Raw genomic sequence first — 13,515 nt, 5'->3', positions numbered from 1 at the left:
CACCTCCAATGATGGGGATTCCACATTCTCCCTTCAAAGCCTATTCCATAATTTAAATACCCGTGCAGTTAGAAAGTTTTCCTAATATCTAACCTACATATCCCTTGCTGCCAATTAAGCCCATTACTTCTTGTCCAACTTTCAGTGGACATGGAGAACAATTGATCACCATCCTTTAGAACAGCCTTTAATATATTTTAAGGTTGTTGTCAGATCCCCCCTCCATCTCCTTTTCTCAGGAATAAACATGCCCAGTTTTTTAACCTTTCCTCACAGGTCAGGTTTTCCAAACCTCTTAGCATTTTTGTTGCTCGGCCCCAGAACTGCACACAGTACTCCAGCTGAAGCCTCGCCAGTGCCAAATTGAGTCCTGTAATGTAATAACAATTGTGGTTGTGCCTAGAGACATTCTAATTATTAAAATATAATAATTATTATTAAGTGAGTGTGGGGCTGATCCTCACAGCCTGGTTTCTGTGTTCTCCCCAGTTAGACAGAAAGGATAGTCTTGTGTGTAATAACATAAAGGAGTCGGGTGCCCTGAATTCTATTCACTTCCCTCATCTTTGAGCAAGTCACTGATGTGCTCGGTGCATCAATTTGTTCATCTGTAAAAGGAGGCGAATATTCCCGGCCTCACAGAAGTGCTGAGGTTTAATCACGTCTATGGAGCACTGTGAGAGTCTTGGATGGAAGACTCTAGAGGAATACAGAGAATTATTATTGGTGCCTTAATGCTCAGCAAAGCCTGCTCTCCTAGGTGGAGTGTGCATGACTGAGGTGAGTTGCATTGTCCATATCCTTGGAACTGATGCTGCTGGTTCCTGGAGGGGACGCTGAGTGATATGTGCTCGTTACATGGAGGTAATTTGGAGAAGCTGGGTTGCTGATGGAAGGGAAATGATTTGCCTTCCCCTATTAGTATTTTTGTTTGCAACTGTAAGTCTTTTGTTCCTTCCAGTGCTGAAAAAGGAGAGTTGTGTTAAGCTGTCATTCTGCTGACAGACCAGCCAGAAACATTCATGAGAAGTGGGCCTGTGAATGCGTTGAGATGTGGTGCCATTTCAGTCCCTATATTTCTGCCATAGGCAGTGAGTTCTGGGGAGCAGGTGGGTGTGCAGTCTGGTAATTAGCAGAGCAGTGTCTTTGAAGGCTGCAGGCTTCAGGGCTAGAGAAGAGGCTGGCTGCTGCAGAGAGACCGTAGGGCTTTGACTGAGAAGGGCGAACCATTTTATAGTGGCCTGTGGAGAATTGGCCAAGTCAGGCCAGATCCTGCAAGTGTGCTGGGCATGGAGATGTGGGCGCTTGGCCGTGTTTGTGTAGCTGAAGCCTGGGGCAGTGCCACTGCTCTCACACACCTGGCCTGGAGCGCTGAACAGCATCTCTCTCCTGCTGTGTTCCCTGCTAGCCTGCCGCAGTTCGGGTCTCAGGTGACTGCTCGTTTCCCTTCTCCCTGCTGGTTGGGAAGGAGGTGGGGAGACGCCTGCCTGCTGATTGGGCCCTTGCTGAAGTGACAAAAGCCAAGTGATTGAGTTCTGTGAGAGTCTAGTGCTGATAGGGTGACCAGACAGCAAGTGTGAAAAATCGGGACTGGGGTGGGGGGTAATAGGAGCCTATATAAGAAAAAGACCCAAAAATCGGGACTGTCCCTATAAAATCGGGACATCTGGTCACCCTAATTGCTGAGCACCAGACAGGCAGTGCCTGCAGGGCACTTGGGAACAGCCCGGCTAACCCTAGCACAGCTGACAGCAAGGCTCAGCCCACTCAGTGGCTGGGTGGAAGCCTTGGCACAGGCATGCAGGAAGCCCAGGTACATTTCTGGTCCCATGGGTCTCGCTCTCAGGCTGGCAGAGGCTCCGCGGAGAAGGGAGCTCCTGGCCTGCTCTGCAGTGTGACCCCTCTGATCTCCTTCCCTAGGCGAGGGGAGGAGTGCTGCAGGGGCTGGATGCTCAAGCCCAGTGGGAGGCAGGTGCAGATTGAGTCCTGTCCAGTGACCAGGGTGGAGCAGGCTGGGGGCAGATTCACTCAGTGTCTCCAATGCATCCATCTTTCTTCTCTCCTTTCTCCCTCTAGAAACAAAGGAGGAGCTCGAAGAATTAATGTCTGACATCAAAAAGACAGCAAACAAAGTGCGCTCCAAGTTAAAGAGTGAGTATTAGTCTGCAACGACACAAGGGAACCAGCCCCTGGCTGCTGCTCGTCTGTCCCTCAGCTGCCTGAAGGGTCCCTGCTGGACTCAATGCCTGTTCCCAGGACTGCACCAGCACTGCTGCAGCTGTACACAGGCCCCACACAGAGTGGGTGAACCTGCAGACTTGGTTAGCTCTGCTGTTGCCCCTCGGGTCACTCAGGAGACATGGGAAATGGGCTTCTGGTGACTGTGTGTGAGGCTTGTATGTTACACTCTCCGGAGTTTTGTTCCATGTTCTCTCTCCGTGCTGCGTAGCTCTGACCTCTCTCAGCACTGCAGTCTGAATCATAGAATCAGAAGGGACTCAGGAGGTCATCTAGTCCAACCCCCTGCTCAAAGCAGGACCAATTCTTAACTAAATCATCCCAGCCAGGGCTTTGTCAAGCCGGGCCTTAAAAACCTCCAAGGAAGGAGACTCCACCACCTCCCTAGGGAACCCATTCCAGTGCTTCACCACCCTCCTAGTGAAAAAGTTTTTCCTAATAGCCAACCTAAACCTCCCCCACTGCAACTTGAGACCATTTCTCTTTGTTCTGTCATCTGGTACCACTGAGAATAGTCTAGATCCATCCTCTTTGGAACCCACTTTCAGGTAAACAGCTATCAAATCCCCCCCTCATTCTTCTCTTCTGGAGACTAACCAATCCCAGTTCCCTCAGCCTCTCCTCATAAGTCATGTGCTCCAGACCCCTAATCATTTTTGTTGCCCATTTTTGAGTCTGTACAATGGAGCTATTCTCCAGCCCAGCTGGTTGTCATTCTGCCTCTGCCTGGGCCCTTGTTAACCCCGGCCCTGTCCTCAGGCTGCAAAAGCGGGTTAGAGGACTAGAGAGAGTATTTTACGAGGGGAGATTAAAAGCTAAAGATGGCTAATGGTTGATAGAGGTAATCTGAGAAAGGTGCAACCACCAAGACCAGTGAGCAATTGCTCAGTGTGATTCAATGAGGCACAACCAGGACTCACATACAAGTCTCAGCTAAATAGCTCACTAAGCTGTCAGACTGCAGTGCCATCTCTCCCCAGAAGGGGAGAGAGACCCATGCTTGGGATATTTCCTATTAGACCAGAGAAGACTATGATTCAGACTGCAGTGCTGAGGGAGGTCAGAGCTACACAGCACGGAGAGAGAACATGGGGGACATACCTGCCGGAGGGGCCTTCCCTGGGGCCCCAGCACTGGATGCAGCTTTCCGAGGGTGGAGAGGAATTATCTCTGCTTTATGACATGTGGCCTCTTTGAAATATGCAAGTGGAGCTGGCACATCCCTGCCGAGGTAATAGGGGAAACAAGTTGGCGTGTTGAGGCAAAGAGGCACCATCCTCTGTGTGTGCAATGGCAGAGTGCAAGGTTTCTGAACAGAAGTTCTTCTTCGAGTGCGGTCCCTGTGGGTTCTCCACTCCAGGTGACGGTGCGTCCCGGCACCGTTGATCAGATTTCTTCGGTAGCGGTGCCTGGTCGGGATGCAGGCGCTCAGCTGCAGTCTCGCGGTTGCATTAGGGTCTGCCGGAGCGCACGCGTCCCGCACCCCCCTCAGTTCCTTCTCAACTGTCCTCAGCTGAAGACGAGACTCGGGGCAGTGCTCATCTCTTCCCTGGTTACTGTAGGAAATAAGTAGAGAAAAATAGAAATACTTAGTTAGCCATTTCCCAGTTCTCCCTTTCCTTTACCATAGTTTGTTAGTTTTAAAAAAAATAATAACAACATTTTTTTCCCCTCAAGTTAGTCTCTCGTTGAGACTTCCCCGGCCGCTCATACTTTCATTATGGTGGGGTCTCCAGACTTTAAGAAATGTGGCTCCTGCAAGGAGTCTGATGGGCACTCACTCTGCGTCAAATGCCTCGGTGAGACACACGTCCCTGCGAAGTGTCTCCACTGTACCAACTTAAAAACTAGAGCTCGCCGTGACAGAGACTTGTGGCTAAAAATGCTTCTCATGGAGAAAGCTCTGCAGCCGCCTATGGAGAAGGGCAGTAAACCCTCTCCCTGACACTCCCCTGCCAAGTCAGAACCGACCGGGAGTGTGGCTTCACCCTCTCACGCGAAGAGGCAGGAAGCCCTAATGTCTCCTCTCAGAGACACTCAAAAGGGTAAAGGATCTCCTGCAAGGTCTTTACCCTTGGCACTGACAGCGCCGACAGCAGGCAACTCTGATCGCCCCAACACCTCAGTGGCAAATCACGCGGGGCGCAAAAGTTGGGGACCCAACTTCTCACAGCAGGAAGCTTTCCTCGGCACCGGTCCCACCAGCACCAATGATGGACCCGGTGCCGGCAGCGCTTTCCGCCCTGGTGCCGACAAGAACGTCGGTATCGAGCCTGCCCGCCACCCCCGCCGGAGCAGATTCAGACCCCCTGTGGGGCTCTTACAAACGTCTCGTGGCCCCTACTAAAGCCAATCAAAATTCACTCCGGGCTGCCGCTCACACTCCACGCTCCGCAGCGCACCAGCAACAATTTCTGCACTAGCAGGATATCTCTGTGGCCCCTGAGCCTGACTCTCCGCTCCTAGACACGGAGCACTCACTGAACAGCAGCTCTCGCCACCTGACCTGGCTACTTTCACTGACAGCGAGAACAACATACAGCAGCTGGCAGAGTTCTCCCCACCTGAGTCTCCCCCATACATATCCCAAGACATGGCGCATCATAGGAACTAGCCTCAGTTTCCCTACTTTGTCCCCCAATGGCTGGGACCCAACTTTTCCTATCCAGTGCCCTGGCCTCAGTGGTACCTGTGGTCGGCTCCTGTCACCACTCCTCTTTGCGCCCCTTGTACCAGACCGCAAGCTTGTCCTACGCCTATATCCCCAGTTCCATCAACATCTAGAGCTCCTGAACCCTTCCCGGATTTTCCGGCTCCTGCCTCACCATCAGCCACAGAGGATGCCCTCATGCCTCCACCTCCACAAAATGGGGGCAACTTTAAGCAATTCCAGGAACTTTTCAAGAGAGTGGCACTCAGCCAGGACATCCCTTTGGAAGAAGTCCAGGAGACACAACTTAGACTCCTCAAAATCCTCCAACCCTCTGCACCCTCAAAGATTGCACTACCCATAAATGAAGCCCTCCTAGAACCAGCTGATACTCTCTGGCAAACCCCTGCCTCCATCCCACCAACATGCAAGAAAGCTGAATGTAAATACTACGTGCCTGCGAAGGATGTTGATTTCTTATTTTCCCACCCACAACCCAATTCTCTTGTGGTGGATGTAGCGATGCACAGAACAAAGCAGCCACACTACCAGCCCACTCCACAAGACAAGGACCTCAAACGCCTTGACCTTCTGGGCCGCAAGGTTTATACCTCTTCCACTCTACAATTTAGGATTGCAAATTATTCCACCCTCCTCGCAAGCTATGACTATGACAACTACAACAAGCTCTTTGATTTTGCCTCCCATATCCCAGAGGACAGGAAAGCGGACTTTAAGTCAGTCCTCGTCGAAGGTCAGTTGGTGTCTAGGATGGCACTACAAGTGTCCATGGACATGGCAGATACAGCAGCCCGCACCACTGCCACTGCAGTGGTGATGCGCTGGTCTTCCTGGCTGTCTGCATCCGGTATCCCCAAAAATTTGCAGACCAAAGTGGAGGCTCTCCCCTTTGACAAAGATAAACTCTTTTCCAAAAAAAAACGATGAAGACTTTCACAATCTGAAAGAATCCAGGGTCACTTTGCACACATTGGGGATATACCCATCCATTCTTCGGAGATAGCGGTATCAACCTTATCAGAGGCCCCGCACACAACAATATCACCGACCCCAGTCCAGACCGTATGACACTGGGAGAAACCGCAACAGACCTCCTAGGTGCAGGCAAAACCAGGCACAACCAACTACTTCCCACCCATCAGGAAACAAACAACAATTCTGAGGTGTTGGTCGGGGGTCTGCGTGACCACCCCTTGACTCTGCCACCTATTTGCCCATTTGGCCACCACCTCCAGGCTTTCCACCATGTCTGGCAACAGATCATGCAGGACTGCTAAGTCCTGGAAATAGTTCAGTCAGGTTACTCCATCCCTTTCCTATCTTCCCCGCTCACCCTTCCCCCTTCCTCTTCAGAGACCCCTCTCACGAGCGTCTCCTCCGTGCAGAGGTGGCTCATCTTCTCCACCTAGGTACAGTGGAACACGTACCCACGCAACATCCCACTACTTTCTGACCCAAAAGAAAGATGGGGGATGGAGACCTACGCTGACTGAACAAGTTTGTATGTGTACAAAAATTCAAGATGGTTACAGTGAATCATAGAATATCAGACAGATTTTTACCTCAGTTCCCTAAATGCTCCCCTCAAGGATTGAACTCACAATCCTGGGTTTAGCAGGCCAATGCTCAAACCACTGAGCTACCCCTCCTCCCCGCTGGATACGATCATACCTGCACTGGAACAAGGGGACTGGTTCACAGCCCTCAACCTACAAGACACCTATTTCCATATATCCATTCATCCAGCACACAAACGCTCCCTGCGATTCACACTCGGACAAGACCATTTTCAATACAGAGTACTTCCATTCAGTCTCTCCACAGCACTGAGGGTATTCTCCAAGACCCTAGCTGTACTTGTAGCCCACCTCCGCAAACACAGGATTATACTTTTCCCCTACTTAGATGACTGCCTTATCAAAGCCAGCTCCTACGAGACGTTAAAAGCGACAGACTCTACCATCTCCCTCTTACACAGTCTAGGCTTGCAAATAAATTTCCAAAAATCCAGCCTGATACCTATATAGCAGATAGAGTTCATTGGAGCTCACTTGTACTCAATTTGAACCAAAGCCTTGCTTCCACACAACAGATTCCTCACTATTACTCATCTCATACACACAATCTCTGTTCGCCCCAGAATACAGGCATGGACCTGCCTACAGCTTCTTGGTCACATGGCAGCCAACATCTTCGTGGTCAAATACACGGGGCTGCACATGAGATTCCTTCAAGGTTGGCTCAACTCCAACTATAAACCAGTAGACACAGTTTCTGCATAACACTGACTCCACCACCAAATGTATTGGCTTCCCTACATTTGTGGACAAAACCAGAGAACCTATGCATGGGTGTTCCCTTCCACACCCCAGTATTCATGTTCACCACGGACACTTCCTGGATAGGTTGGGGAGCGCACCTAGGCGACCACAAGGTACAGGGCTGCTGATCCCTATCTGCACATCAATCTTCTAGAGCTCAGAGCCGTCAGGTACGCTTGCCTTCACTAGCTTCCCACCATAAAGAACAAGTCCATCCGAGTTCTGACAGACAATATAGCATGTATGTTTTACATCAACAGGTAGGGAGGAGCACAATTTCACTCCCTATGCACAGAAGTCACCTGACTATGGAATTGGTGCATACAATATCACATAGAAATCACCGCTTTCTACCTGTCTGGGTGTCACAAGACTATCGCTGACACACTCAGCAGACACTTCTCCGAGGAACACGAATGGGAATTACATCCCACGATACTCCGACAGCTTTTCTCCCACTGGGGTTCTCCATCGATAGACCTGTTTGCTACTCCTCAGAACTGCAAATGCCATCTATTTTGCTCCAAAGTGGGACACAGGAACGCATCTCTAGGGGATGTGTTCCTCATTTCTTGGAACAGCTCCCTCATGTATGCTTTTCACCGATTCCACTGATACACAGGGTTCTACGCAAGATCATGGAGGACAAGGCCCAGTCATACTTATTGCCCCAGCTTGGCCCAGACAGACATGGTATCCTTACCTGCTACGCATGTCCATCCGTCCTCCAAGGACTCTCCCTGACAGACCAGATCTCCTGTCCCAGAACTGCAGTGGGCTTCTTCATCTGCAGCTCCGGAAACTCCATCTGACGGCGTGGTTCATTCATGGTTTCAATCCCACAAATTAGTCTGCTCGGAACAGGTCCAATACATCCTCCTGCACAGTAGAAGGGACTCCACTCGTAAGACTTACCTGCAAAAGTGGAAACGCTTCTCCCTCGGTGCTTCCACAGACGCCTGACACCCCAGACTGCAACTCTCCCTCACATCTTAGACCATCTTTATGAACTAAAACAGAATGGGCTTTCACTCAGTTCTATTAGAGTACACCTCGCAGCCCTTACCACCTTCCATGACACTCTGGATGGCTATTCACTTTTTGCCCACCCTACCATGAAACGCTTCCTCATGCGCCTGCAAAATCTCTACCCTGAGATTCATTCACCAGTAGCCTCCTGAAATCTTAACCTAGTTCTCCGCGAAACCTCCTTTCGAGCCCTGGCTACCTCATCCCTGCGCCGCATGTTCATGAAAGTGGCCTTCTTGGTTGCCATAACGTCAACAAGAAGGGTTGGTGAAATAAGCGCCCTGATGGCCTACCCTCTCTACACCATTTTCTCTAAAGGTAAGGTTACAATGCGACCCCACCCCAAATTCCTCCCCAAGGTGGTGTCTCCCTTCCACCTTAACCAGCCAATACACTTACCTGTATTCCATCCCAAGCCTCACATGACTCCACAAGAAGCGGCATTACATACTCTTGGTGTCCGACGGGCCGTTGCATTTTATCTTGACGGAACTAAATCATTTCGTAAATCCCCTAGGCTATTTGTTTCTACTACCAAGAGATCAAAGGGTGATGCTATCTCTAAGCAAAAACTCTCTAAGTGGATCTCGGACTGCATCAGATCCTGCTATCAGACCCAGAATGTTCAACCACCAGAGAGTGTTAGAACTCACTCTACTCGGGTGATGTCAACATCCGTTGCCTTCCTCCACAACGTACCTATTACAGACATATGCAAGGCAGCCCGTGGACATCTGATCACACATTTGCCAAACATTATGCTATCACACGGGATACCACGGCAGACGCCATAGTCGGCCATACGGTACTGTCTACCGTTGTCCCTCACGCAACTCCAAAATCCCACCAACCATAGTGGGTACTGCTTCACATTCACCTGGAGTGGAGCACCTACAGGGATAGCACTTGAAGAAGAAGAGAAAGTTACAGTAACTGAGGTTCTTCAAGATGTGTGTCCCTGTGGGTGCTCCACTACCTATCCTCCTCTCCTCTACTTTGGTGTACTAATCAGACAACTCTACAGTAGAGAAGGAACTGAGAGGGGTGCGGGACACGTGTGCTCCGGCAGACCCTAACGATGCCACAAGACAGCAGCTGAGTGCGTGCATCCCGACCAGGCACTGCTACCAAAGATCTCCGATCAACAGCGCCAGGACACACCATCACCTGCAGTGGAGCACCCACAGGGACACACATCTCGAAGAACCTCAGTTATTGCAAGGTGAATAACTTTTTCTTCTACCTTGTCCTGGGTTCACATCACCCGAACAGAAATGGACTTATCTTCACTAGGTTCCCCATCAGCTGCACAGGCTGCGTCTCCAGTGTCCAGCATGATAATCAGACACAGATTTCTCCCCTCCTGTGTCCGTCAGACTGAGATAAGGTGCCTGTTGAGAAAACATGGGGCTCTGGAGGGGAGGACAGGAGTGCGGGGAGAGAGCAGACATAGAGTCAAGGAAGGTAAACTTATTTCATCAGCATGCTCCATTTTGTTAGCATCTTTCTGCCTCAGGGAAACACAGAAGGGGAATGGAGTGAGCTTGATTGACAGCTTCCATTACCAGAAGAATCAGTCTTTGTAACAGCTAGGGAGTGAGGACAATGAAACCATTGACCTGAGGGTGACGTTATGGCGTGCTGGGGTGCTCTGAGTAGGAGAGAAAACATTTGAGCCAAAGAGCATGGAACCCCCAGGAGCCCATGAGACGTGTTCAGCCATGGCTGCACTGCCTCTCCAACCAGGATTCGGGCAACCACAGTGTCTGGAGACTGCAGCCCACCCACAGTTTAGCTGCAGTGGATATAGGGCCTTATATGGGATTGGGCTTGCTTTGGTCAGTGAGTGCAGCACACAATTGCAGACTGCTTGTCCTTTGGGGGTGAACACAGCCCTCTTGTTGTGCTTAATGGAAGAATTGGCTGCATCCTGTAGGATTAGGAAGGCAGTTACATTGCCTCTTCCAGGAGCCATTGTATCTGTATTCCGTAGATTTCAAGAGAGATGCATAATCCTGAAGAAGGAATGAAACATGGCTGGCCTGCAGAATGCCCTTCCCCAGGCTCTTTGGCCCAGTAACATCTGTAACTAGCATGTTTTGATCTGGCAGTGAAAAAAGCACATCCCCGTTTTTCATCTGAGTGTAGAGTCACATTTCTCATCCTTCCTCTCTGCAGCAGGCAGAGCAGCCCTTCCCCCACATGGCTAAGCAGTACTAGACCCTCCCTGGCTCTCTGCTTGATGAAGACTGATACAGTTGCTCCTCTCAGTACAGTAATGCATGTCCTTTGGGGCAGGTGAAGAATTAATCTCACTTGGCTGCAGGGCCAGGCATAGTTAAAAAGGCAAATCTCTTTTTTGCTGCTGCTGAATAACACAAAGATTGGGGGTTGGTAAATAACAAAGAGGACAGGCCAATACAGGACAGGATACACAGCAATCTGGATCACTTGGTAGACTGCGCACAAACAAACAATGTGCCTTTTAATACAGCTAAATGTAAATGTATACCTATAGGAACAAAGAATGTCAGCCATACTTACAGGGTGCGGGGCTCTATCCTGGGAAGCAGGGACTCTGAAAAGGACTTGGGAGGCATGCTGGATAATCAGCTGAACATCAGCTCTCAGTGCTACACTGTGGCCAAAAGAGCCAATGCGATCCTGGGCTGCATAAACGGGGGAATCTCAAATAGGAGCAGAAAGGTGATTTTACCTCTGTAGTCGGCACTGGCGTGACCACTGCTCAGGTACTGTGTCCAGTTCTGGTGTCCACAATTCAAGAAGGATGTTGATAAATTAGAGAGGCTTGAGAGAAGAGCCACAAGAATGATTAAAGGATTAGAAAACCTTATATTGAGAAATTCCAGGAGTTCAATCTATTTAGCTTAACCTAGAGCAGGTTAAGGGGTGACTTGATCACAGGGGGAAGAGATAGTTGATCATGGGCTCCTCAATCTTGCAGAGCAAGGTCTGACACAATCCAGTGGCTGGCAGTTGAAGCCAAACAAATTCAGAGTGGAAATAAGGTGTAAATTTTAAACAGTGAGAGTAATTAACCACCGGAACAACTCACCAGTGGTCGTGGTGGATTCTCCATCACTGGCCATTTTTAATCCAGATTGGCTGTTTGTCTAAGAGATCTCCTCTAGGAATCATTTTGGGGAAGTTCCATGGCCTGTATTACACAGGTCCGATGGTGATCCCAGTGGTCCCTTCTGGCCTTGGAGTCTGAGTCATTCCCCAGAAATGAATAGCACAGCCCAAAAGTCCATCCTTTAGTGTTACTGGGTCACTTCCCAATACATGGCCTCCTGTGGAAAGGGACTAGCCACCTGGCACGTTTTATTTTGTAAGTGTCTCTATGACACTTTGAGCTCAGCTCGTTTGCTGGGGCATTTCAGCTCTGGGATTTCTCACTGCCTCTAGCAATGTGCAAATGATATTGTGTTCCATTGTGGAGTTCATGTGAATGCTTTAGAAATGCAGTGATGACTCTAGGTCAGCTCTGGAGTGGAAGTCATATCAGTGCACTCACTTCCCAAGCTGAAAATGGCTGGCACAGTTATAGAGATTATCAGAGAGGGAGGTGCACACAGTGACTCCACCAAATGTCCATTAACGACTTGCTTATACCTTGGCCCGTACAAAGTCACTTTGAGAGTGGCTGGGTATCATTCCAGCTTCAGAGGAGCAGCATGATCTCTTACCAGGATGAGAGGTTGGGGATATAAGTGGGGAAGAGCTAAATAAGAAAACAGATTAGGGTTCTACTACAGACCACCAAATCAGGAGGAGGAGCTGAGGCATTTCTAGAACAAACAAAAACATCCAAAACACAGGACCCAGGAGTAATTTTACTACCCAGAGATCTGTTGGAAAAACAGCACGGCAAAAACACAGTCTCCAGGATGTGGGGATTACAGTGGACGAGAAACTGGATATGAGTCAGCAGTGTGCCCTTGTTGTCAAGAAGGCTAACGGCATATTGGGCTATATTAATAGGAGCATTGCCAGCAGATCAAGGGAAGTGATTATTCCCCTCTATTCGGCACTGGTGATGCCATATCTGGAGTATTGCATCCAGTTTTGAGCCCCCCACTGCAGAAAGGATGTGGACAAATTGGAGAGAGTCCAGCAGAGGGCAACAAAAATGATTAGTGGGCTGGGGCATATGATCTATGAGGAGAGGCTGAGGGAACTGGGCTTATTTAGTCTGCAGAAGAGAAGAGTGAGGGGGGATTTGATATCAGTCTTCAACAACCTGAAGTGGGGGTTCCAAAGAGGATGGAGCTCAGCTGTTCTCAGTGGTGGCAGATAATAGAACAAGGAGCAAATGTCTCAAGTTGCAGTGCGGGAGGTCTAGGTTGGATATTAGGAAAAACTATTTCACTAGGAGGGTGGTGAAGCACTGAAATGGGTTACCTAGGGAGATGGTGGAATCTCCATCCTTAGAGGTTGTTAAGGCCCAGCTTGACAAAGCCCTGGCTGGGATGATTTAGTTGGGGTTGGTCCTGCTTTGAACATAAGAACGGCCATACTGGGTCAGTCCAAAGGTCCATCCAGCCCAGTATCCTGTCTACTGACAGTGACCAATGCCAGGTGCCCCAGAGGGAGTGAACTTCACAAGTAATGATCAAGTGATCTCTCTCCTGCCATCCATCTCCACCCTCTGACAAACAGTGGCTAGGGACACCATTCCTTACCCATCCTGGCTAATAGCCATTAATGGATTTAACCTCCATGAATTTATCTAGTTCTCTTTTAAACCCTGTTAGAGTCCTAGCCTTCACAACCTCCTCAGGCAAGGAGTTCCACAAGTTGACTGTGCGCTGCGTGAAGAAGAACTTCCTTTTATTTGTTTTAAACCTGCTGCCCATTAATTTCATTTGGTGGCCCCTAGTTTTTATATTATGGGAACAAGTAAATAACTTTTCCTTATTCACTTTCTCCACATCACTCATGATTTTATATACCTCTATGATATCCCCCCTTAGTCTCCTCTTTTCCAAGCTGAAAAGTCCTAGCCCTCTTTAAATCTCACCTCATATGGGACCCGTTCCAAACCCCTAACCATTTTAGGTGCCCTTCTCTGAACCTTTTCTAATGCCAGTATATCTCTTTTGAGATGAGGAGACCACATCTGTAAGTAGTATTCAAGATGTGGGCATACCATGGATTTATATAAGGGCAATAATATATTCTCCATCTTATTCTCTATCCCTTTTTGAATGATTCCTAACTTCCTGTTTGCTT

General features: G+C 49.3%; 1 protein-coding gene across 2 annotated transcripts in view; it reads left to right on the top strand.

Annotated features, from left to right (window-relative positions):
- Positions 1-13,515, top strand: part of STX1A (syntaxin 1A) — a 304,457-nt gene that overhangs the window by 213,331 nt on the left and 77,611 nt on the right. For both annotated transcript variants that reach the window (XM_054008657.1, XM_054008658.1), the window contains exon 4: positions 2,077-2,151. In XM_054008657.1, the coding sequence (XP_053864632.1) occupies positions 2,077-2,151 (75 nt within the window). The remainder of the gene's footprint in view (positions 1-2,076; positions 2,152-13,515) is intronic.

Source organism: Malaclemys terrapin, chromosome 18 (assembly GCF_027887155.1).
Source record: "Malaclemys terrapin pileata isolate rMalTer1 chromosome 18, rMalTer1.hap1, whole genome shotgun sequence".
Taxonomy (NCBI): domain Eukaryota; kingdom Metazoa; phylum Chordata; order Testudines; family Emydidae; genus Malaclemys; species Malaclemys terrapin.
Note: the sequence above shows the minus strand (reverse complement) of the source record. Positions and strands in the feature narration are given on the sequence as shown.